The 23,141-nt window shown below is 45.0% G+C and overlaps 1 protein-coding gene across 2 annotated transcripts in view; it reads left to right on the forward strand.

Annotated features, from left to right (window-relative positions):
- Positions 1-23,141, forward strand: part of FER1L6 (fer-1 like family member 6) — a 120,401-nt gene that overhangs the window by 8,391 nt on the left and 88,869 nt on the right. The window contains exons 1-5 of one of the 2 annotated variants that reach the window (XM_079984091.1): positions 10,276-10,356; positions 16,770-16,852; positions 19,001-19,130; positions 21,218-21,272; positions 21,370-21,501. In XM_079984091.1, the coding sequence (XP_079840217.1) occupies positions 10,316-10,356; positions 16,770-16,852; positions 19,001-19,130; positions 21,218-21,272; positions 21,370-21,501 (441 nt within the window). In that variant the 5' untranslated portion in view covers positions 10,276-10,315. Of the gene's footprint in view, positions 1-10,275; positions 10,357-16,769; positions 16,853-19,000; positions 19,131-21,217; positions 21,273-21,369; positions 21,502-23,141 lie in introns of those variants that run through there. The other variant, XM_079984092.1, reaches the window with a different exon arrangement.

A 23,141-nucleotide genomic window follows, 5' to 3' on the forward strand; every position in this document is an offset into this window, starting at 1 on the left:
GGGCTCTTGTCTTTTGATCTACCCCTACAGCACTGCTGGGGACGCCTTTTTCCCAGATTCAGAAACGATGACAAATGTCAGAGAAGCAAATAGGTTTATTTGGTCCGGCCTTTATTTGCTCTAGGGATGGGCCAAGATTGCTTAGTAATTTGCTTTCCACCTGCAAACCTCAGTTCCCTCCAAAAACCTCACAAGTCTCTGCTTCACAGCTGAAATCCCTCAGGAGGGTCTTGCCTCCTTTGCAGGGCACAGTGTCAGTGCTGGCCGTATCACACGCATGCAGAAAACCAAAGATTTAACACATAGGGTGATTGCTGACAGGAGAGAGGTTGAGAGATCGGCACTGCTTGCTGATTTGCAGGTCCAAGGTGTTACTTTTACTATACAAAGCCCTGAACAACTTGGGACCCAGGTACCTATGAGATTGCTTTGCCCCGCATGTGCCCATTCAACCCCTTTGATCAGCAGAATTGGCACAGTTACAGGTGCCACATAATATCTGTTCCACATCTGTGAGGTACTGGCTGGGTGAAGGGAAGCAGTGGCGTCTCCTGCTGAAGAACTCCCCAGGGAAGCAGCAGAGGAGGAAAACTCACAGCCAGCATCATGGGAGTGGACTCTGAAGACGGGTCAGAGGAGGAGGGAGGCTGGGAGGCAGGAGGAGAAGAAGAGGAGTTTGGATTTGATATCCCGCTTTATCACTCCCTTTAAGGAGTCTCAAAGCGGCTAACATTCTCCTTTCCCTTCCTCCCCCACAACAAACACTCTGTGAGGTGAGTGAGGCTGAGAGACTTCAGAGAAGTGTGACTGGCCCAAGGTCACCCAGCAGCTGCATGTGGAGGAGCAGGGAATCGAACCCAGTTCACCAGATTACAAGTCCACCGCTCTTAACCACTACACCACACTGGCTCTCAGGTTCGAGGGAAAGAGAAGAGCCAGAGGTAGAAAGCCTATCAGGGGCAGGAGAAAGAGAGGGGGAGGAAGGGGCAGAAACCGCAGCAGCTGTCTAATAGTAATAATAATAATAATAATAATAATAATAATAATAATAATAATAATAAAAATTTATTTGTATTCCGCCCTCCCCGGCCAAAGTCGGGCTCAGAGCAGCTAACAACAAGTAAAAATAGCACAGTGTACATAAAATCACACAGTCAATTAATTAAAATACATTCTAAAATCAATTCAGAATCAAATTAATGGCAACCATTGGGTTAGAGTTCTATGGGGATTACAGAAGGAGAGAGGGGGTCAGACTGTGCCTTGGCCAAAGGCCTGGCGGAACAGCCCCATCTTGCAGGCCCTGCGGAAAGATGTCAAGTCCCGCAGGGCCCTAGTCCCTTGTGACAGAGTGTTCCACCAGATTGGGGCCACAGCCGAAAAAGCCCTGGCTCTGATCCCACTGGAGTAATCTCCCTTCCCCCTTTGACTCCAAGGTCATGCAGGGCTTTGCACGCAGCCGAACAGAAAACTCAGAAAGCCCAAATCTGCCAATGATGCCTTGAAAACTCCTCTTTCTTGGCTTCACTTAAATCAATTATTTGTGCTCAAGTATGGCAGCACATTTGCTGTGATGGGACGCAGGTGGCGCTGTGGGTTAAAGCCTCAGCGCCTAGGGCTTGCCGATCGAAAGGTCGGCGGTTCGAATCCCTGCGGCGGGGTGCGCTCCCGCTGCTCGGTCCCAGTGCCTGCCAACCTAGCAGTTCGAAAGCACCTCCGGGTGCAAGTAGATAAATAGGGACCGCTTACCAGCGGGAAGGTAAACGGCGTTTCCGTGTGCGGCTCTGGCTCGCCAGAGCAGCGATGTCACGCTGGCCACGTGACCCGGAAGTGTCTCCGGACAGCGCTGGCCCCTGGCCTCTTAAGTGAGATGGGCGCACAACCCCAGAGTCTGTCAAGACTGGCCCGTACGGGCAGGGGTACCTTTACCTTTACCTTTTTATGGCAGCACATTTGCTGTGAGCTTGCTGCAAAACCAGGCAAAGAGAGAAAACAGCAGGCTGTAGCAAAACAGCCACACAAATTCATTCTTACTGGGGCTGTTCCATAGCTCCTCCAAGCAAAGGGAAAAATAAAGTAGAATCCCATGAGCACTGGAATGATAAAAATGTGCCGACATATTGAGTCAAGAGAGTCTGATCTGAATATTTACCAGAGTAAAGCTGGAACACATTGTTGATGTAGAGAAACACCCAGTAAACTTTCTGAATGGTGTTTGAACAGTGCACCAACTTCAGAGAAAATCTCAAGGTATATTAAACAGTATATTAAATGGAGAGAGACATGATGGGCAATGCCACTTTCTGCCCTGAGGCAAAGAGTTTGTTTTCATTCTACAACTCTCCTTAATGATTAGTTCCACAATAATCTCCCTCTGCTGGTGCATGTCTTGTGCAATGGATGGGTTAATAAAATCCAAGCATCATTGTTAATGTCTAGGGTAGTTTTCATTGTTTTATTTTAAATCATGCCTCCAGTTGTTATTTTTAGGAAGGAAGAAGTGGCGGCTGATCCTGCCACTGCTTCAGACAACAATGGAAAGACAGTGCCTTCGAATGGATAGCAGAAGAAAGGGAGGAGGCTTCACGTGGATTCTAGAAAAAAAAAAAGTCTATTTGTCTGAGAGAGAAAGAGAGGAATCAAAGGAAGTCCCGCATGTTTCAATAAAACCTTCATGAGTTCCCTCTGTTTCCTGACAGAGCAATATCTTTGCAGAGCCGAACTTAATTTGCTTCCCGCCATCCTCTACTTTATTCTCCACTGTTTTTCCACTTCACTTACTGCTTTCCTCATTTTTAAAAATTCATTTTTATCGTTTCTGAGAGCATAACAAAATGATATGCCCATTGAAAAAGGCAAAAGAAAAAGCCAAACCCAAGAGTAAAGTGTGTCTGGTTCGAAACTGCATCAGTTTAGTCCAATTTTTTATTAAAAACTTATACAGTGGTACCTTGGGTTACATACGCTTCAGGTTGCATACGTTTCAGGTTACAGACTCCGCTAACCCAGAAATAGTACCTCGGGTTAAGAACTTTGCTTCAGGATGAGAACAGAAATCGTGCTCTGGTGGCGCGGCAGCAGCAGGAGGCCCCATTAGCTAAAGTGGTGCTTCAGGTTAAGAACAGTTTCAGGTTAAGAACAGACCTTCGTAAAGAATTAAGTACCGTATTTTTCGCTCTATAAGACGCACCAGACCACAAGACGCACCTAGTTTTTGGAGGAGGAAAAAAAGAAAATATATATTCTGAATCTCAGAAGCCAGAACAGCAAGAGGGATAGCTGCGCAGTGAAAGCAGCAATCCCTCTTGCTGTTCTGGCTTCTGGGATAGCTGCGCAGCCTGCATTCACTCCATAAGACGCACACACATTTCCTCTTACTTTCTAGGAGGGAAAAAGTGAGTCTTATAGAGCAAAAAATACAGTACTTAACCCGAGGTACTACTGTAAGGTTCTCTCTCTCTTTGTCTCTCTGCCTACCTCTATCCTTCCCTCTCTCCCTGATGCTGAACCTGTGGCTTTATAAATGCTGTTGGACACCCACTTCCTCAGCCCTGACCAATGGCCAGGCTGCCTGATGCTGTTGGGAGTAGGAGTCAAAGGACATATGAAGGGCCAGAGATTCCTTTTTCCTGCTCTTGCACTCCTGATCATGACTTACTTCTCTCGCCACCTCACCAACAAGCTCAGAGAGCAGTGCACGTGGTTCCCTAGTTATCCTCACAACAACTATGTGAGGTAAGTTAGACAGAGAGATTATGACCAGCCCAAGTCTGGTCCATAACAGGCTGGGAGCCAGCAGTGTGTCTCAGGTCTCGCCCAGTTGAAGACCACTGTTGTAGAGCAGCTACCCCAAGTTGGTGCCCTCCAGATGTTGTTGAAGTCCAATGCCCATCACCCCTTACTTTGGGCCATCCTGACTAGGGCTGAGGGCACCAGTTTGGGAAATGTTTATCTTCAGCATTTCGATTTTCTAGGGACCAGTAAAAAGGAACAAGGAAATGGGAATTGCTCATATGTTGAAGGTAAAGGTAAAGGGACCCCTGACCATTAGGTCCAGTCGTGACCGACTCTGGGGTTATGGCGCTCATCTCACTTTATTGGCTAAGGGAGCCGGCGTACAGCTTCCAGGTCATGTGGCCAGCATGACTAAGCTGCTTCTGGTGAACCAGAGCAGCGCACTGAAATGCCGTTTACGTTCCCGCCAAAGCGATACCTATTTATCTACTTGCACTTTGATGTGCTTTCTAACTGCTAGGGTGGCAGGAGCAGGGACCAAACAACGGGAGCTTACCCCGTTGCGGGGATTCAAATTGCCGACCTTCTGATTGGCAAGTCCTAGGCTCTGTGGTTTAACCCACAGCATCACCGCACCCCTGTGTTGAAGGTAGGGGTGGGCAAATAGGTCTGCTTTGGTTTTGCTCAGTTTCTCACTTTTCCACTCTCAAGTTCAGCTCTCCAGATTTCTACATTAGTTTGCAATTTTTTAAAAAAAGGTTTTCATGAAAATTCACCAGCATTTTATAGTGTTAATTTCTCCAAACAGGCGCATTTTTGCAAAGCACATTCTGCTAACATTCTGCATTTCTGTATGTTATTTTCACTAATGTTTGCATTTATATGCACACTTGACCCTAGTGTGTGCAATTTTTTGTACATTACATAGCTGGAGAGCTACAAAATTCATAGGCGTGCAGATCATTTTGAAAATTGCGAATTATTTAAATTTACCTTTAAATGCAAACTGAATTGGGTTTCTTTCTCATCCCTATATGGAGGTTCTTGCCCTGCCATAAGAAGGCTGAACTGGAGTCATTTTCAGTTCAGTGGAAATGCCTCTTCTTGCTTAAGCCTGATAAAAATGGCTTGTGGCTAGATTCAGTTCCCACCTAAATTTATCACAATGTCCAAATAAACACCTCCTTTGTCAATAGAGCAGAGTTTCTGTTTAACAGAGGCGGGGGGAACAGAAGGATAAATTAAAAACAGCATACTTCCTAGCGGATTAGTGGGATGAGTTAACGACATAATTGATGAGTAAATTTGATACCACTTTCCTTTTCCAAAATGAGTGCAAGTTTCCTAGGAACGTTATGAATATGAATCCAAGTAATTCAAGTTTCAGGCCCTGTTCCACCAGAGTTTGGGAACAGGGGCAAAAGTATTTTTTCCTGCCATAATATACTTACTTGCTTGGGAGTAAGTCCCACTGAACCCAAATTAATTTTTAAAATATATTTCCAGGTTACACAAGTCTGTTCTATTCACCAATCAAAGGATCACAGCAATCTTAATTGTTGCAATGCAACGTCACCATCCTGAACCAATCAAAACCATTTGGCTCTTCAGATTAGCCCTCATTATAATACCATGTGATTGCATACAACAATTTTTCAGTGTCTTTCTTTGTGAAGACTTTGACTGATTTTCCTGTTCATTAAAAGTCTTCCAGTGTCCTCTTTCATCTGTCTACGAAACAATTCAAGATTAATCACAGTTGCCATGCCCAGCCGATTCTCTTTTCATGCATACAGTGGCCACCATTGATTCTAACAGTTTATTCTTTTCAGTGCTCTGGAATGGATATTCACTATAAAGGTAAAGGTAAAGGTACCCCTGCCCGTACGGGCCAGTTTTGACAGACTCTGGGGTTGTGCGCCCATCTCACTTAAGAGGCCAGGGGCCAGCGCTGTCCGGAGACACTTCCGGGTCACGTGGCCAGCGTGACATCGCTGCTCTGGCGAGCCAGAGCCGCACACGGAAACGCCGTTTACCTTCCCGCTGGTAAGCGGTCCCTATTTATCTACTTGCACCCGGAGGTGCTTTCGAACTGCTAGGTTGGCAGGCGCTGGGACCGAGCAGCGGGAGCGCACCCCGCCGCAGGGATTCGAACCGCCAACCTTTCGATCGGCAAGCCCTAGGCGCTGAGGCTTTAACCCACAGCGCCACCTGCGTCCATATTCACTATGTACAGTACCTAAAAGCAGCTAGTTCTGTACTCAGTGGCTTGCGGTGAAATTTTTCATAGGGGAGCAGTAATGCGTGTGACATTGTGATGTCCTGATGTTGTGCACGGGAGCATTGTGCCTACAATGCTGGGCAGAAGTTTCCCGGGCTTTGGGAAGGAGGCACTGGGGAACATTTAGGGGACTAGTCTAGTCCCCTTAGAGTCCAGTGACCACACGCCATAGTTCTGTACTGTAAAAGACAGGTACAGGCCCAGATAGGTAGCCGTGTTGGTCTGCCATAGTCAAAACAAAATAAAAGAAAAAAACTTCCTTCCAGTAGCACCTTAAAGACCAACTAAGTTAGTTCTAGGTATGAGCTTTCGTGTGCATGCACACTTCTTCAGATACACTGAAACAGAAGTCACCAGACCCTTCTATATAGTGAGAAGGTGGGGAGGGGTATTACTCAGAAGGGTGGTGGGAATGGGTGATTGGCAGATAGCTGTGATGAGCCTGTTGACGACTCTTAACGACTGCAATAGGTCTTACAGGAAAAAGCAAGGGGTGAGAAGGTGAAAAATGGCTTTGTCATGTATAATGAGATAAGAATCCAATGTCTTTGTTCAGACCAGGTCTCTCCATGGTTTTAAGTTTGGTAATAAGTTGCAATTCAGCAGCTTCTCTTTCCAGTCTATTTCTGAAATTCCTTTGTAATAGAACAGCTACTTTGAGATCTTGTATAGAATGCCCTGGGAGATTGAAGTGTTCTCCTACTGGTTTCTCTGTCTTGTGATTCCTGATGTCGGATTTATGTCTGTTTATCCTTTGGCGTAAGGTTTGGCCTGTTTGTCCAATATAGAGAGCTGAAGGACACTGTTGGCATTTGATGGCATACACAATGTTAGACGATGAGCAATTAAATAGTCCCGAGATGGTATGTGTGATGTTGTTGGGGCCAGTAATGGTGTTGTCCGGGTGTATGTGGCAGCAGAGTTGGCATCTGGGTTTATTGCAGGCTCTGGTGCCAGTGTCCGTTTTAAGTCTGGTAGTAGTATTATTGTGGGTTAGGAGTTGTTTAAGATTGGGTGGCTGTCTGTAGGCAATGAACAGGCCCTTTTAGTTTAGCTAGGCCATAGCCTAATAAGAAAACAGAATCATCAAAATCAGGCATAGGCAAACTCCAGCCCTCCAGATGTTTGGGATTACAATTCCCATCATCCCTGGCCACGGGTCCTGTTAGCTAGGGATGATGGGAATTGTAGTCCCAAACATCTGGAGGGCTGGAGTTTGCCTGTGCCTGATCAAAATGATACAATTTTATGAAATTGTTAATTTCTCCAACATTCCCCTCTTTGTTTTTGAAAGGGGTGTGTGTCCTGATTCATTTCAACATGGCACCTTTTTTTTGACAGAATATTTTTTTCTCACATGAAAGTACCTACCCTGCATAGCAACTGCCATGCAATTTAAGTACAATGCTTACTTAGAGTTGCTCTCTGCGTATCCAATAGTGACATGTCAACATTGTCCAGCTTGTGCCAACCATATTAGGGCTGGACAACAGGAAATGACTGTGTTGTTTGTGCTATCCTGAAGAGGATTTAACAACTCCTATGCTTGATTTCTGAGTGGAATTTGCAGTGATTTTATTAAATTCAAAATTTAGCATTTGGGTCACTGGCACATGGCTCATGGGTGTGTTATATCTACTCACAAAACCAGTAGTTGCTTTTATTTAAAGCTAAACTAATGGCTAAAAGCGTATGACTTTATAAGCTTTTAGGGAGTGCTGTATCTTTAATTAAAACCTTCCTCCTTCAGCTTCTACCATTGTTATCACTTTCTGTTCAGCATAGCTGGAGGATTGATGATGAAATGCCCTTTAAATAAACCCTTTTCATCGATGAGGATTTGTGTGAAGTTGTGCTATTAGCCCAGGGGTCAGCAAACTTTTTCAGCAGGGGGCCGGTCCACTGTCTCTCAGACCTTGTGGGGGGCCAGACTATATTTTGAATTTTTTTAAAAAATGAATAAATTCCTATGCCCCACAAATAACCCAGAGATGCATTTTAAATAAAAGCACACACTCTGTTCATATGAATACACCAGGCAGGCCCCACAAATAACCCAGAGATGCATTTTAAATAAAAGGACACATTCTACTCATGTAAAAACATGCTGATTCCCAGACAGTCCGCGAGCCGGATTTAGAAGGCGATTGAGCCGGATCTGGCCCCCAGGCCTTAGTTTGCCTACCCATGTATTAGCCCCTCTCCTGGTGTTGCGCTCAGATGTCTGCATAGGAATCAGGAACAGCTACTCATATACAATGGGTTCTCTTCAGATTCTTCTGGTTAACTTTCTGATGTTGGTGATGCTGGCCTGTATTGGCTTCACAATGCCTGGGCTTGGCCAGCCATGCAGACTCCTTTCCTATTATATGGACCCCCTTTATGTGTTTTATACATGAATAGCACCTTTGGTACAGTGTTAATTAGTAAAGGTAAAGGTAAAGGGACCCCTGAACATTAGGTCCAGTCGTGACCGACTCTGGGGTTGCGGCGCTCACCTCGCTTTATTGGCCAAGAGAGCCGGCGTACAGCTTCCGGGTCATGTGGCCAGCATGACTAAGGGTGTTATGTACTGAGTTGAATAGGATCCAAACTGCAGCAGTCTGATTGGTCCTAGAACAATAGTATTCAGAATGCAGCAGTCTGATTGGTCCTAGAACAATGCAGCAGTATGATTGGTTGGCAGGAACCACCCAATCATGCTCCAGATATAAGTGAATCCACAACCTGATCGGCTTACAGTAGAATTCCAGAATTAGCCAATCATGTGCAGCCCATTGTGTAAATAATGTATATAAAGCAGATACTTTGAGGGGACTTTCATTCATTCCTCCTCACCACTATGAGCTGAATAAAGAGCATGAAATCACTTTGCAACTCTGAGTATATTTCAAAGCCGCTTCTGGCAAACCAGAGCAGTGCATGGAAACAGCGTTTATGTTCTCGCCTGAGCGGTAACTACCGTATTTTTCGCTCTATAACATGCACCCGACCATAACACACACGTAGTTTTTAGAGGAGGAAAACCCATAGGCATGCCACCCATAGGCATTTCCTCCATAACACGCACAGACATTTCCCCTTACTTTCTAGGAGGAAAAAAGTGAGTGTTATGGTGCAAAAAATACAGTATTTATCTACTCGCACTTTGACGTGTTTTCGAACTGCTAGGTTGATAGGAACCGGGACCGAGCAACGGGAGCTCACCCTATCACGGAGATTCGAACCGCTGACCTTCTGATTGGCTCTGTGGTTTAACCCACAGCGCTACCCGCATCCTAATTAATTAGTTAATTAGTACCCCCCCTTATTCCCCTCTTTTACAGTGGTGCCTCGCAAGACGAAAAGAATCCGTTCCGCGAGTCTCTTCGCCTTGCAGTTTTTTCGTCTTGCGAAGCCAGCCCATTAGCGGCTTAGCGGCTTAGTGCTATTAGCGGCTTATGGGCTTAGCGGATCAGCTGATAAGCGGCTTAGCGGCTTAGCGGATCAGCTGATAAGCGGCTTAGCGGATCAGCTGTTAAGCGGCTTAGCGGATCAGCTGTTAAGCGGCTTAGCGGATCAGCTGTTAAGCGGCTTAGCGGCTTAGCGGATCAGCTGATAAGCGGCTTAGCGGCTTAGAAAAAGGGGGGGGAGGGAAAAAACCCCGCAGGAACTCGCAAGACATTTTCGTCTTGCGAAGCAAGCCCATAGGAAATTCGTTTTGCGAAGCACCTCCAAAACGGAAAACCCTTTCGTCTAGCGGGTTTTCCGTCTTGCGAGGCATTCATCTTGCGGGGCACCACTGTATAGTGAAAAAGTGGTGTTTCACTGTAAAAAAAAGAAATGTCTTTGAACTAGTCATTAAATTAAGGAGGAAGCTACTAATTAATGTTGCTGGGGACTTTTGTAGAACATTAGAGAAAGGTCATGGCCATAGGGAAGGGCACTAATAGATAATACAACACTATATTTACTGCGGTGTAGAAGCACAATGCTATTTCTGCTTCCACCTGATTTCAGAAAAGCAACGTTTGACTGTGGTTCTCAAGAATTCTTGCGTGGAAGCAGCCTCTCAGTTTTGTGGCCGGTGAAGCATTTCCCCCTTCTCCTTATTTCATGCCCGGCAATTGAAAAGCCAAAGTTACCAGCTGAGCCAAGGAAATCTAATGTTTGCACAAGCAGCAAGTTCTGCATTCCAGGACTGTGTTTGCAGATCTGACTAACTCATCATTTAGGAGTAAATAAATCTCAAAGACAGCTATAAGGCGGGGGAGAAGGCACAAGATGTAAAAGGCGAGCACTGGGAGGGAAGCATTAGTCATGGAGTCGGAGCCCTCAGGGAACACTCCACCATCTCACAGGTAAAGTGAAAGGATACTTTGGGATTAGCTGGTGTGTGTTTTTAAGAATACTGTGCAGCTGGTTAAGTTTGTCTGTTTATCTGGGAGCAAGCTCCATCAAATGCAACAGGACTTACTTCCAAGTAAGCATGCTGCATCCTAACTACATTTTTCATTTTCTGGGTTTGGTGATCTGTTTTGTCACTGTGGTTCCAGTCCAGAGTTCTACAGATGTTGTCAGTGCCACTAACTCTGATCTGCTTGCTTGTGCTGTCCCTGTCAGCTAGGAACATACATAATATAAATTGGGGGTAGAGTGGTTTGGATGTCCTGCAGTGACATGTAATATGTGCCTTTCCCTGCCAACTCTGCCATGATGGCCAAGTTACTGCAAATTTGGTTCTCAGAATGTTGCTAGCGTGTACTGAATACTGAGATTCTGCAAATGTTGATATTTGATAAATGGTATGTTGAAATTAAAAGGATGCACTTGCAACATCTAAATGTGAAAATGCAAGTTCTTAGTTGTGGGGGACTTTTTTAAAAGCAATGCTTCATTAATTTCAGAAAATTTATTGTCAGTCAACTCTTGTTTTGCTTTGTTTTTATGTACTTAATCTTAGAATTTATTTTTTGGTAGTACAGTGGTACCTCGGGTTAAGAACTTAATTCGTTCCAGAGGTCCGTTCTTAACCTGAAACTGTTCTTAACCTGAGATACCACTTTAGCTTTAGCTTTTCAATTTCATTGTTCCGCAAGGGACAATGACAATAAAGATATCGTATCGTATCGTATCGTATCGTAGCTAATGGGGCCTCCCGCTGCTGCCGCTGCGCCACTGCCGCGCGATTTCTGTTCTCATCCTGAAGCAACGTTTTTAACCCCAGGTACTATTTCTGGGTTAGCGGAGTTTGTAACCTGAAGCGGCTGTAACCGGAGGTACCGCTGTATTGAATTTATACTGTGTTTGTTAAATGGTTGGTTTTTGTCATATTTGAATCTACCAACGTGCTCCGTATTTCATATATTTGTATTTTGATGTTTTGAATGTGTGCTGTAAGCCGCTTTGGACACAGCTCATTGTGGGAAAGCGCCATATAAGTAAACTTAATCAACCAACCAACCAATCAATGAATTGTGCAGCTTATTGGACCTTGAATGTATTCAGGCTCCACAGAGAGTAATGCAACAGTGTAGTTACACGCTGCAGGACTCTGAAACGCAGGGCTGAAAGCAAGTTTTCTCCTAGTTCAAGCGAAGAGAGGGAGAGTCGAGTCAGTGTAGTGCACTGTTAATTCACTATGCTTGAATGGACATCATTGTTAGGGCATGCTGCTGTGAATTGGGTGGAAGTTGCTCCCTTGATTTGGCTGATTTTCTATTGTGTCAAAAGCCTTTTGCTTATCTAAAGATGAAGCGTTAGCCCATACCCATTTTTCCATTGTCCAGTGCTAGAGGAAGCATCAGTCCAAGCCAGACAATCACACCTAGCGGAATTAAGCATGTGACTGTGTGGTCTGAAGCCCCACTGTTTTCATGGCAATTTAAGTAGAATTTGTAACCCGCATTCTGCGCAAGAAAAACCCAAATTCTGTGATGGCTATAAATTGCAAGTCTATTTCAGGTATAGGAATATTTTGTGCATATTATGCAGGTTATGCAACAGTGGTGCTGGCAGGGGAAAGAGGGACATTCCAAGGTCAAATCAGAAGCCAGGATGGCTTTTGTAATTCCGGGACTGTCCCTGGAAACTAGGGACACTTGTTTCACAGAAGCATGCAAGCAAGTTTACTCAATCTTGCTGCATAAATCATTCTGCTTAAATTCCTTCATATTTTACATCATTAGTGGCGTGTCTTTTCATACAATTACAAACATGGAAATAGCAGTTTAGCCAAAGATTGTTGCGATCCCTGTCAAAGGCTGGCAGTGGTTGCCATGCCTGTGTTTGCATAAATGTGCTGTTAAAGCTTCGCAAATGTGCTTTCAGTTCCTTAAAGATGAAGGCATTTAGGATGGGCTATTTCATTCACAATCCTGGGAATCAGCACCTTCAGTTTCTAACTTGTCTATTTATTTCCCACGGTCTCCGCTACGCTGGGTTAGATATTAATGGTGTGCATTATGCAAAACAGCCCCATAAACCCATAAAGCTGTCTTATGGCTGTGTGTTTTGAAAAGTACTTAAGCATCAGCTAGAAGGCAGATTCCTTGAGCCCATGTCAGGGATGAGAAAAACCTTATGCAGGAATCGTTTGAGCAATGGTAAAAAAAATAAGAAGAGCCCTACAGCATCCAATCCAAGGCCCATTTAGTCCAGAATCCTGTTACCCATAGTAGCCAATCAGATGCTTCTGGAAAAGCCACAGGCATGACATGAAGGGAATATCCTTGTCCCATTCTTGCTCCTCAGCAGATAGGACTATCCAGTAGCTTCTGAACTGGGAGGCTGCATGCATTACTGTGTTTTTAATATTTTGTTGGAAGCTGCCCAGAGTCGCTGGAACAACCCAGTCAGATGGGCATAATATAAATACTATATTATTATTATTATTATTATTATTATTATTATTATTATTAACATCAATCCTCCTTGGTTAGAATTTTCCAGTCTCAGACTGAAGTTTCTCATTTTGACCGGATGCTAGAAGAGACTCATAGAAGTAGCTAATTCGAATTGATTGAACTTAACATATAGAATAAGAGAACAAGAAGAACATACATTTAAAGCAGATTGAAAAATGTTTATTAAATATATGGGGGGGGGATTGTATACACTTGAAAATGCTGGCAGCATTAAGATAAATTCATCATCATCATAATTTAATAATTTATTATTTATACCCCGGCATCTGGCTGAGTTTCCCCAGCAGTGTAAATAAGTGTAAATAATATTTGATGGATATAATAATGGAATTTCTGAACGGTTTACCATATGTAAAATATGCAGGGATTTATGTATGGTATGCTAAATGAACCATGGAAAGAGAAGAAGGGAAGCCGTTGATATTTTAAGGATGTTTAAATGAGTATTCAAAATTGTAAAACAGAAAATTTAATAAAAATTGTATGAAAAAAGAGGCTCATGGAAGTATATAGTTGGAAGAGATATTGGATGTCATCTAGTCTAATGCAGGAATATGTGGCTTCAATCTCCTCCAAGCATCTTCTAGTGATGGAGAGCCCATCACCTCCCAAGGAAGTTTGCTTGACCTGGAAAGGAGCAGGGCAAGGGGGAAAACCACTTAGCCATGTTTTCTAGGCACAACACAAGTGGAAGTGTGAATAAGCTCTGAGAGTGTGGGATGCGATGCTCTTTTGCCCTTCTTTGCCCTTCCTCACTGAGGAAGCTGGCAGGGCACTGAGGCAGCTGTAGCTGTTGAAGGTAAAAGGTAAAGGACCCCTGGACGGTGAAGTCCAGCCAACGGTGACTATGGGGTTGCGGCGCTCATCTCGCTTTCATTCCGAGGGAGCTGGCGTTTGTCCACAGACAGCTTTCCAGATCATGTGGCCAGCATGACTAAACCACTTCCAGCACAAGAGAACACCGTGACGGAAACCAGAGCACACGGAAATACTGTTTACCTTCCTGCCATAGCGGTACCTATTTATCTACTTGCACTGGTGTGCTTTCAAACTGCTAGGTTGGCAGGAGCTGGGACAGAGCAATGGGAGCTCACCCTGTCACGGGGATTTGAACCGCCGACCTTCTGATCGGCAAGCCCAAGAGGCTCAGTGGTTTAGACCACAGCATCACCCACATTCCTGCTGTAGCTGTTAATGTGAACCAGTGCAGTGAGGTGTCATGGCTGCTCACATCTCTGTGGCTTCTTTACCTCCCATTGACCACCGTTCCTCTCCACCCCTAGGAACGGTGAGTCCTGAGGAGCATCATATACTGAGGAGGCTTCTGTTTTTTAGCCAGAAGTCTCCTCAGCTGGATGCTGTACAGAAAACTGTGCAAAACTCGGGTGCCCACGCCCCACCCCCCAAAAAGGACTCCAATTCTGGGGCAGAAGTGGGTTTTGCTGTGCAAGAGTAATTCACCTTTAATTTGTGCAAGCTGAATTTGGCCAGTATGTGATTGAATCCCACCTGAAAATAACAACAGCCTGGAAGGACCCCTTCTGCCCCTCTGGAAAAAAAATTGCTGACAAATTTGCTGGATGTGTTACCAAAGTCCCCTGCAGCAGAAACAAGTTGGTAACTCGTCTCACTCTTTCAGATTCAGATGCCTTCGCCTGAGCTTTCCCCCCTGTAATTAATTCATGTACTTTGGCAGTTCTGGAAATAAGATATAACTGATCAGGTAACAAATACTCCTGCATGTTGAGGTCTCTGTAACCTGAATACATTTAGTTTAGTTGCAAACGGTCAGGTACGAGCTGCAAATATTACTAGCTTGTTATTGCTCAGGTAAGAAACCTGATTTGCTGCATGGAGCGATGGTGTCAAATCGTATGGGAAACAGCCTTATTAGAAAAACTAACCAATAAACTGAAACTGACACAGGGACAAATTGAAGAAGACGCCTTCACCCCGGTATGGCTCTCCTTTTTTTTTACATACACAGCCCACAGCCCAACAAGACAACGAATCCAGCATACGAATCAATATGGCTTACCTGATCCAAAACACCCACCCACCCCACTCAAACATGAAAACAAAGTTCAGAGCCAATCACAAACAAACAACCACACCCTAGGCCAACCCCAACCTCTCTCACCAAAAGCGAATAGTAAAGAGAACCAAGCAACACTGACACAAAACCCCACACATACACTAAGCAGAACAGAAGCATTGACACCTGACCCCACCACCACTCACCATGCCCCCCTCCACTTCTTCCCCCTTTTCTTCCTAATGTAACACTAATGTCTCAACAAATGAAACTGATCTGTAGAAAATGTAACTTGAAAAAAGAGACATTGCACATACTTTTGGAAACCAAGAAATCTTTAATAAAAAGTAAAAAGAAACCCAATCTCCTGTTTTACCAGCATGTCCCCAATTGATGCCAACAGCCTAATTCAGAATTCTGTACCAAGAAAAACAATTTCCTGCAAACTGCACAGCTTATACAAGTTTAGACCGATTTGCCTAATTACTTTCAGTTTGTATAAGTTGTTCTGCTGCTCATGAGAAGAGGCAATAAGTTAATATTCCGGCTTCAGGCATTACCCATTTACTGTTAAACGTACAGTTAAGGGTGGAAACATTTTTTTTATTTAAACAAAGCAGGAAAGTCACTTCCACACTATACATCTGAAGAACTTTTTTTTTGGGGGGGGGGGGGGACAAAGAATCCTGGGAACCATAGTTTACCCTTCATAGTGCTATAGTTCCTAGCACCCTCTCAAGATTCTTTCAGGGAAGACAAGGGCATTCAATATGCATAAAATGTGTGACATGGATGTGGCCAAAGAAATTCAGCTGTGTGTCTTTGCAAGCTAGATCCTGTGCCCAGTATGGAATTTGGGACTTTTCCTGTCCTTGTGCGCTGTTATGACATACAGACTGCCCTGCTCAAGTGCAATACCACTGAAACAAGTTTGTTACTGCACACAGAGGAAGACAAATTTGTTGGTAGCAACATCATATCTACTAGCAGCAAACTAATTTTCAAAGTGTGGATTGTTATGTAGCCAAAACAGCACTATCTATGCAAGGAGCAGCCTGGGTGCATCTCAAGCTTTGCAGAAGTCCAATAAGACTCTGGGGTGGGTGGGTGGACTCTAAGAGAGGCTGCACTTCCTGCTTTGTGTTATGGTCCTCTTTGGCTGGAAATGGGTCTCGCTCACCACCAGGGAGTGGTCCATGTTGAAGTCGGCACTATGGTAGCTCCTTGTGACACCAACACTGTTCAGTGGTGATTGCCTGGTGACTCTGAAGTCCAGCTGGTGCCAGTGACCTGACCTTGGATGGCTCCAAGACACTCAGTGTTTTGCCTTGGTAGAGAACAACATATTCGTGATGTTGTGATATGAGGACAGTCTGAGCATCCTTTGTTCATTCTCGTTCATATTCCAATACCAAAGTGGCCTATGCAGTTGTCCCATGTGTGATGGTCATCTCCACCTCTGGCATTGATATCTCCCACCAGGAATAGGTGTTCACAGTCTGAGACCTTCCTGATAGCCTGGTCTAGTTACTCACGTCAGAGCACATAGTGGGAATGTAAACACTCAAGATGTTAACTGGACCAGAGGTGGTTGAGGGAAAGCAAACATTCTGAGACCTCGGTTGGTGGTTCTATCGTAACAGGGAGTTCCTCACTGCAAAAGTCATGAGCTGGGATCTGAAAAACAATGGAGTATCTTGAAAGAGGCTGGCTGGCTGGGACCACTCCACACTACAATATTTTGTTGCAGGCCCCACCTGTTTCTGTGACTGCTCTTTTTTAAATTTTATTTGGTTTTTTTTTGGTTTTGCAGGAAAGGGTTGTTTGCTGGAATAAAGCTGAAGAAGAAGAAGAAAGGAGAGAAGGGATTAACGATAACAAACAAAGGAGCAGTGGGTAAGACCTACTAGGTCAATAATAGAGCTGGTTGGAATGGAGGACAAGTGTGAGATGATGTCACAGGGCAGTTATTTCAGCTGAGCCTCAGGGACAAGTGATAAAGTGAGTGATAAAATGTGATGTTTGCTTTAGTGAAACACGAACCCTGCCTACTTATGGTGCTTCCAGCTGAAAGTGTCTGGAGGATCCTTGCAGGGCACAAGGGAACGATGTCGTTCCCCGTGCTGAAATGCCATGAGAGCTGATGCAGAGGAGTTGCTAAGGGACTGAGCTGCACATCAGGACTGCTGCAGAGTCACACCCCAGTTGTGAACTCACTAGGCAAGCTGTGCCCTCTCAGCCTCTGTTTCTCCACATCTGCAACCTGGGGGATCATGGTGTGAGGTCAAGACTATGCAAATATACCAGTTGTTGTTGTTGTTTAGTTGTGTCCGACTCTTCGTGACCCCATGGATCAGAGCATGCCAGGCACTCCTGTCTTCCATTGCCTCCCACAGTTTGGTCAGACTCATGCTGGTAGCTTCCAGAATACTGTCCAACCATCTCGTCCTCTGTCGTCCCCTTCTCCTTGTGCCCTCAATCTTTCCCAACATCAGGGTCTTTTCCAGGGAGTCTTCTCTTCTCATGAGGTGGCCAAAGTCTTGGAGCCTCAGCTTCACAATCTGTCCTTCCAGGAAGCACTCAGGGCTGATTTCCTTCAGAATGGATAGTTTTGATCTTCTCACAGGCCATGGGACCCTCAAGAGTCTCCTCCAGCACCATAATTCAAAAGCATCAATTCTTCGGCGATCAGCCTTCTTTATGGTTCAGGTTGCCAACGGACCTTTGTTGGCAAGGTGGCAGAAACATCACCTTGCCAACAAATACACCGGTACAAAGTCTTAATTGGCTCTACTGGTGTCCCTGTGGAGCGCCAACCTTGCCACCATTCTCCCCATCCTGGTAAGCAGCAGTGACATCTGTTTCAGGATGCCACCTGTTTCACCACATTGGCTGCTACTGTCTGTATGGATCTGAAGTTCATAAAACATTTAGCATCTATTGGATGTTCAGAGCTTCAGGTCATAGGGCTGTTATTGATGGCATAACCTCCAACACAGCGAGGCCCAAATCCAGGACACCATCTTCCGGGTCTGAAATCCCATGCAAGACACATGACCTGTGTGAGATCGCAGACCTGGGAAAGGTGCTTTTTCGGGCACAGCACCCAAAAATGTGTGTTTTGGTGTGCCACGCAAGATTGTGGACCCCCTCAAAAAATGTTTTTTGGGGGGCAAGATCTTGACCTGAAATTGCACAAGAGCAAGGCCACCCAAAATGGCCACCATGTTCTTCTGGGGGGGGGGACAGGATGTCCGGGTTTTTCCAGGGCATTTGACAGATATGCAATAGTTCACAAGGACTGGCTGAGGAATGTGGGATCTGAACAGCAACAAGCAGGGGCTGTGTATCCCTACTGGCAAGCGACTAAATTGAAATGGCCTTGGTCCTGTATACCTGAAGGAGCGTCTCCACCCCCATCGTTCAGCCTGGACACTGAGGTCCAGCGCCAAGGGTCTTCTGGCGGTTCCCTCATTGCGAGAAGCCAAGTTACAGGGAACCAGACAGAGGGCCTTCTCGGTAGTGGCGCCCGCCCTGTGGAACGCCCTCCCATCAGATATCAAGGAAATAAGCAGCTATCTTATCTTTAAAAGAGATCTGACAGCAGCCCTGTTTAGGGAAGTTTTTAATATTTAATGCTATAATGTTTTTAACACTCGATTGGAAGCTGCCCAGAGTGGCTAGGGAAACTCAGCCAGATGGGCAGGGGTATAAATAATAAATTATTATTATTATTATTATTATTATTATTATTATTATTATTATTATTATATCTCTAAGTCTGTATCCAATGTACTAGCGTAAGAAGTTTTAGCTGCTCACCCTCTCTTCTTTCTATGCACATCCTACACACCCTCTAAATCTGTTCCTGGGTTTTCCCCAACCCACTTGCAGATTTATGGGGTATGCAGTGGGAAAGTCCATAGCAGCACAGCTAAAACTCCTTGGACTAGCAGAACTGTTTTGTTGGGTACTGCCCCAGAGTCTATATTTACAGGTGAATCACTCTTTCTTTCTTTCTTTCTTTTTTTCTTTCTTTCTCAGGTGAGCCTGATGACACCGATAGCCTACATCAGGAGTTCCTTACAGGTCAAGATGGGGAAGAGGGCGAAAATATGTATGACGACTCAGCCTCCACCAGTAGCTTTGGTGCCTCAGGGCCTCCCCAGAAGAGGTATTGTGCCGCAGGGTCACAAAATGGCCACCCAGTCCCTCTGCCCTTGAGGAAGGCACTGCTGCTGTTGACACGGTCAATGACAGAACGCCAGTGTGCTCAAATAGCTTATCTCTTGGTCATTGTGCTTATACACAGTCTGGTGGGATGTCCTTGTCAGCAAAATGCTGTTGCCACGAGACAGAACTGTCACTAGATGGAAGTCTGGGGTAGGAGAGAATGATGGGAGGAAAACCAGGAATAGGCCCTGTCAACAAACATGGCGTGGAGAATGGACATTAATTGTCACAGCCTTTCACAGAAACAAAGAGATCAATGGTCTTGGATGTAGACTTCGCTGTTGTCAGAATAAGGGCAGCTGCTGACTCCAGTGGAAATTGGACCAGCCTTCAAAATCTATTTTATAGCTAAAGCTGCAGAGTAAATGGAGCGATGTTTCTCTGACAGTGATATAAAGTGAAGAAATAAAACCATCTGCGTAGCATGCAAACAGGCCCCTATACATGCCTAATATTTCCGTTTTTTGTTGAGCTAACCCCAAAATCCCTAAGAGGGGTGGTTGAATCTGTCCATTTCTTTTTCTGTTACTCATCCCCCCCCCCAGTCTCTCCACATTTCCATATCAGTTTGTGATTTATTTGTTTTTTAAAAGTCCTCGTGAAAACTCACCAGAATCTTACTGCAAATTTCTCCTAACACACACATTTTTTTAATGCAATGTCCCCTAATGTGCACATTGTTGCAAAGCAATTCTCCCTAATATCATGTGTTTCTGTGCACATATTACCTAAGTATATGCACTTTTGAACACATGACTTGGCAGGAGAATTGCATTGCAAAATTCAGATTTCAAAGAATGGCTGTGTTTTGTTTTGCAACATGTTTTTAGAAAACTAGATAGATTTGTCTTTAAATGCAAACTCAATCAAATCTCTCTCCATCCCTATCATATTGGTGATATTCCACATGTGGTAATAGTCTCTGTCAGCCAAGATTTAGCACACCACCAACCATAGAGTTTTATAGCTACTGTAGGGAGATCAGCTGGACCAGCAAGGAAGCTTCTTAAGAAAGATAAGGTAGACCAGGGCAGCTGACAATCCATGGTTTCTGTCCAAAATTCTGGGTTGTCTGTCAAGCTTGCTGACTGGTCTGAGCAAGTAGCTGAGCTGAGGCCCACCATGTCTTCACACAGTAGCTGGTTCTGAGGGTCACTTATGAAATGCTGTACTTCTGTTTTTCTGCTGTCATGACCTCAATTTTCACACTAGTTTGTAGGGGCCACCCATGATCTATCTAGGCCAGGGTTTCGGTCTCCAGTTGGTTTTGGACTACAATTCACATAATTCTTGGCTGCTGGCCCTGCTAGCTATAGATGATGAGAGTTTTAGTCCAACAAGAGCTGGAGACCCAAGATTGGGAAACCCCAATCTAGGCATTTTGGTGCATTTCTTTTATTTGAGCTCTGTACCACGGAATTCATATAAATGCAAAATCTAATTGAGAATGCTGTCCCAATCGGTATATTAATCTGGGAGCTGCAGTTTAGCTTAAAAATGCAAATCAGATGAAATCCTTCTCTATTCCTGCCTTTAACTATAATTCAGGGGTCTCCAAGCTTTCCTTGCCTTGGGCCGGTGTCTTGAGCGGCGATCGCACAGCGGGCTGGAGGGCGGGGGAGTGTGCGCCCATACGCGCATGCACACGCTATTTCTGGTGCACTTCTGGGTCGGAGGAGCACCGGAAATAACTTGTGTGCATGTGCACAGGTCTCCTCCAACCCGGATGTGCAGAAATGCTATTTCCGTGCCCATCTGGGTTGGAGGAGGCCTGTGCGCATGCACACAAGCTATTTCCAGCACTCCTCCAACCCAGAAGTGCACTGCGCTGCACTACTAAGAGCGGGTGGCAGTGGGCGGCAGCAGGGGTCACTACGGGCCGGATAAATGAGACCCTCAGGCCGTAGGTTGCTGATCCCTCGTAACAGTATAGGTGCTAAGGTGAATCACATTCCGGTTGTTAAAAGATGGAAAAGGCACAACATCTTAAAGGCTGACGCATGTCCTTGTGTTCTGAAATGGAAACAGAGCGAAGGTGGAGTCAAAGGTCCATGAAGGCGAGGTGAAATCACAGAATTATCAGGTAAATTGGGGCAGGGTGGTTGTCCATTCCTATAACAAACGATTGAAGCCTCCCTCAGTAGGAAGCTACAAGCATATGCTTCATTTCACCCTCACAGATTGCCATAACCATCATTGAAGCCCGCCAACTCGTCGGTGAGAACATAGATCCCGTGGTGATTATTGAAATTGGCGATGAAAAGAAGCAGACAACCGTCAAAGAAGGAACCAATTCACCGTTTTACAATGAAGTATGGACTGTTCTCTATCACACAGTACTCTGGGAGTAGTCATTGCAGTGTCTTCTGGATGCGGTTGAACTCCCAGTTGCCATCATCCCTGAGCACCGGCCATGTTGGATGGGGCTGATGGAAGCTGAAGTTCAAAAGCACGCAGAGGGCACCACGTTGGCCACTCTAATGTGCCAAGAACTGGCTTGGTTTTGTGTCCGTAAATGAATAAATAAAGTCAAAGCCAACTCTGTCCCCTGCTTTATGGTCTTCCATAAAGAATTCCGAGGACGGTAGTTTGAGAGTGGTTGAGAATTCTGTGTGAGAGGGATGTATTTCTCTCACAGAACAACAATTCCCAGGATTCCCTGGAGAAAAAGAATAACTTTCAAACTGACTATATGTACCGATGAGTACACACACAGTGTTGCCTGAGCCGCAGTTGCTGTGTAATTGTGCAATCCTGATGTGGAAGATCCAACATGTTGAGATTGAAAACCAGGATGTGCGTCTTCCTATCTGCACTCACTTGCAAGTCCCGTGACCTGCACGAGATCACAGAGCCCCAAAACAGGAGGTCCTGATTTAATTGGGGCAGTTCCATGGATCCATGATAGGATGTATATTTGTGTGATGCTGACTTTACACCCCCGAATCAAAACAGAACCATTGCAGTATTGGAGGAGATGTGATTAACCTTTCCGCGCATGGCATTTCCCCATTTTCTGTGATCCTGAGTAGACAGGCAACCCCTTATATGATACAGCACTAACACTGAAACTGTAATGATCTCTGGCAGGCAATCAAGCCCAATAAGAAGTAATGACTCTATGGCAGTTTTATGTTCATTTATTTTACAAAAAGACACATCCAGAGCCCGACATCTTGCCTGCTTGCATTTATGTTTGTTGGTCAGTCTGAAATTTTGCCCCTCTCATAGCAGGAAGGACGCCAGACCCCCACCTTTCCCCTCTTGCCCTTCTGTTTCCTCCTGATTTTATCCAGATGCCTGGATCAGGGACTGAAAGGCTGACCTCCTCACTCTCACTCTCACTCTCACTCGACCCAGACTCAGTCCTCTGCTTATCTGCTGATTGCCTAGCAATGTTCTGGTTGTCTTCCAACTCTTCCTCTCCGTGAGAGCTAATAGTCTTCTCCAGGAAGGGCGTTTGAACTGCCCTTTCTTGTTTCTGACAGCCAGTTCTGATCTACAGAGCCAATCTATTGTTCACTTAATTCACTCTCTGAGTCTAACACATCCCCTTCACTCTGGGGGACCATGTTCCTGACAAAAACATGAGAAAGCTCTGTATTAATGAGTTTGTTTTGGCTGTTTTTAGTCACTTTTAGCTGATAAAAGTGTTAATCTGCTACAGTCTTTGGCATTCCTTAAACAGTTATACTGCCCTCCCCCTGAAGCTGTTATTTGTCCTGCCATGGAAAATGTACAGATACAGATATGATTTCCCCATATTAACATCCAGGGGTGTGGGTGGCACTGAGCCTCTTGGGCTTGCTGATCAGAAGGTCAGCAGTTCGAATCCGTGTGGTGAGATGAGCTCCCATTGCTCTGTCCCAGCTTCTGCCAACCTAGCAGTTCAAAATAACACTAGTGTAAATAGATAAATAGGTACCGCTGTGGCGGGAAGTTAAATGGCATT

This window comes from Podarcis cretensis (genome assembly GCF_951804945.1).
Source record: "Podarcis cretensis genome assembly, chromosome: 7".
Classification (NCBI taxonomy): Eukaryota; Metazoa; Chordata; class Lepidosauria; order Squamata; family Lacertidae; genus Podarcis; species Podarcis cretensis.